Genomic DNA, 2,471 nt, shown 5'->3' with positions numbered 1-2,471 from the left:
GCTGGTGCTGGAGGTGGCTCAGCTCCTGGGTGAGCACCTGGCGTGAGGAAGGAGGGCATGGGGAGGGGTCCTCCTGTGATGATGATTCCAATGACTTTCGTTCTCCTGAGCTTGCTGAAGCCATGGATTTCAATCTGAGGAGAAGGAAAATGGCTGCCCGAGGGCTGTGGCTGCAGGGCTGGAGCATGGGCTCGGTTTTCCTCAGGGCTATTTTATTCCTGCGGCTCCTCTTGGTCATTCTCCCAGCAGAATGTCCCCTTGGCAGGACTTGGGGAAGCCACCAGCAGCTGTCCCCAGGGTCAGCCTGAGGACACCGTGGTGACTGTGCTGTCCTTGGGCCTTGGCAGGGGAGAACACCGTGCGCACCATTGCCATGGACGGCACAGAAGGGCTGGTGAGGGGACAGAAGGTGCTGGACTCTGGTGCTCCCATCCGCATCCCTGTGGGCCCTGAGACCCTGGGCAGGATCATGAATGTCATCGGGGAACCCATCGACGAGAGGGGTCCCATCACGACCAAACAGTGAGTGACACATGAGGTGTGAGCAGGGCTGTGGCTCTGGCTCTCCTGGGTCACAGCGGGGCCTGTCCCCTGCCAGTCCCCAGCCCGGGGGGGCTCAGAGCAGCTGCCCACCCCCTTCTTCTCCTCCTCCTGCTCCAGGTTTGCTGCTATCCACGCCGAGGCCCCCGAGTTCGTGGAGATGAGCGTCGAGCAGGAGATCCTGGTGACAGGGATCAAGGTTGTGGATCTGTTGGCTCCCTACGCCAAGGGTGGCAAGATCGGTATGTGACCCCCAGAGCAGGGGTGGGTCTGGGGAGGGGGCACCCGACGGTCCCTCTGGGATTCCCAGCAGTTCCTCTGGGGAGCTTTTCCTTCACTGATGATTCACTCCATGACTTTCGTTCTCCTGAGCTTGCTGAAGCAACGCTTTTTGTATCTGAGGAGGAAAGAGCTGAAGGGAGACCCCGGGGGCAGCTAGGCTGGTGTGGGGCTGAGCAGGATCCCTGCTTCCCCCCTTGCCAGGTTTGTTTGGAGGTGCTGGTGTCGGCAAGACTGTGCTGATCATGGAGCTGATCAACAACGTGGCCAAGGCCCACGGTGGTTACTCGGTGTTCGCCGGCGTGGGCGAGAGAACCCGCGAGGGCAACGACTTGTACCACGAGATGATCGAGTCTGGGGTCATCAACCTGAAAGATGCCACTTCCAAGGTGTGTGGAGTCCCCCAGAGGGGTGCTGGGTCCCCTGGGGAGGTTCTGGATCCCTTGACGCAGTGCCAGGCGTGGCAGTGACACCGTGCTCACCTCAGGGTCCCACCCGCAGGTCGCCCTGGTCTACGGGCAGATGAACGAGCCCCCGGGCGCCCGTGCCAGGGTGGCCCTGACAGGGCTGACGGTGGCCGAGTACTTCAGGGACCAGGAGGGTCAGGATGTGCTGCTCTTCATCGACAACATCTTCCGCTTCACCCAGGCTGGCTCCGAGGTCTGTGCTGGGCACAGGGAGGGTGCACCGAGCCCCACCTCGTGCTCTGTCCCCTCACCTCTGTCCCCTCACAGGTGTCGGCCCTGCTGGGCAGAATCCCCTCAGCCGTGGGCTACCAGCCCACGCTGGCCACTGACATGGGCACCATGCAGGAGCGCATCACCACCACGCGCAAGGGCTCCATCACCTCGGTGCAGGTGAGGGCTGCACCGACCCCAGCGTCCTGGGCGGCTGCGTCACCTGCCTGGGACCGACTGTCCCCAACCCTCTGTGTCCCCAGGCCATTTATGTGCCGGCCGATGACTTGACTGCCCCTGCGCCTGCCACCACCTTTGCCCACTTGGACGCCACCACGGTGTTGTCCCGTGCCATCGCCGAGCTGGGCATCTACCCAGCCGTGGACCCCCTGGACTCCACCTCCCGCATCATGGACCCCAACATCGTGGGCCCCGAGCACTATGACGTGGCTCGCGGTGTGCAGAAGATTCTGCAGGTGAGGGGGCCGGGGTAGCCCCTCCCCATGGGCTGCTGGGGTGGGGGATCAGCACTGGTCACTCACCCCATGTGTCCCCCTCCCCAGGACTATAAGTCACTGCAGGACATCATCGCCATCCTGGGCATGGACGAGTTGTCCGAGGAGGACAAACTGACCGTGGCCCGCGCCCGCAAGATCCAGCGGTTCCTGTCCCAGCCCTTCCAGGTGGCCGAGGTCTTCACTGGCCACATGGGCAAGTTGGTGCCACTCAAAGAGACCATCAAGGGCTTCAAGCAGATCCTGGCAGGTGAGGTGGCCCCCGGGGGACCTGGGGGAGCCCGGCTGGGCCTCCCACTCCCCCCTGACACGGTGTCTCTCCCCAGGTGAATACGACCACCTGCCTGAGCAGGCCTTCTACATGGTGGGGCCCATCGAGGAGGCGGTGGCCAAGGCAGAGAAGCTGGCAGAGGAACATGCCTGAGCCCCCCTGACCACCCCCACCCCCGGCTCCGCTGGG

At 63.5% G+C, this 2,471-nt stretch overlaps 1 protein-coding gene across 1 annotated transcript; it reads left to right on the top strand.

The window, feature by feature from the left end:
• The first annotated feature begins 6 nt into the window (after nucleotides 1-6).
• On the top strand, nucleotides 7-2,445 carry ATP5B (ATP synthase, H+ transporting, mitochondrial F1 complex, beta polypeptide). The gene is made up of 9 exons (XM_008629457.2): nucleotides 7-29; nucleotides 348-522; nucleotides 661-782; nucleotides 1,024-1,208; nucleotides 1,321-1,479; nucleotides 1,554-1,676; nucleotides 1,760-1,972; nucleotides 2,060-2,261; nucleotides 2,338-2,445. The coding sequence occupies exons 2-9, from the start codon at nucleotides 374-376 to the stop codon at nucleotides 2,433-2,435; spliced, it is 1,251 nt and encodes a 416-aa protein (XP_008627679.2). The 5' UTR covers nucleotides 7-29; nucleotides 348-373; the 3' UTR covers nucleotides 2,436-2,445.
• The last annotated feature ends 26 nt before the right edge of the window (nucleotides 2,446-2,471 follow it).

Source organism: Corvus brachyrhynchos, unplaced genomic scaffold (assembly GCF_000691975.1).
Source record: "Corvus brachyrhynchos isolate BGI_N302 unplaced genomic scaffold, ASM69197v1 scaffold193, whole genome shotgun sequence".
Lineage (NCBI taxonomy): Eukaryota > Metazoa > Chordata > Aves > Passeriformes > Corvidae > Corvus > Corvus brachyrhynchos.
The sequence above is the reverse complement of the archived record's forward strand: the minus strand, read 5'-3'. Positions and strand labels throughout refer to the sequence as shown.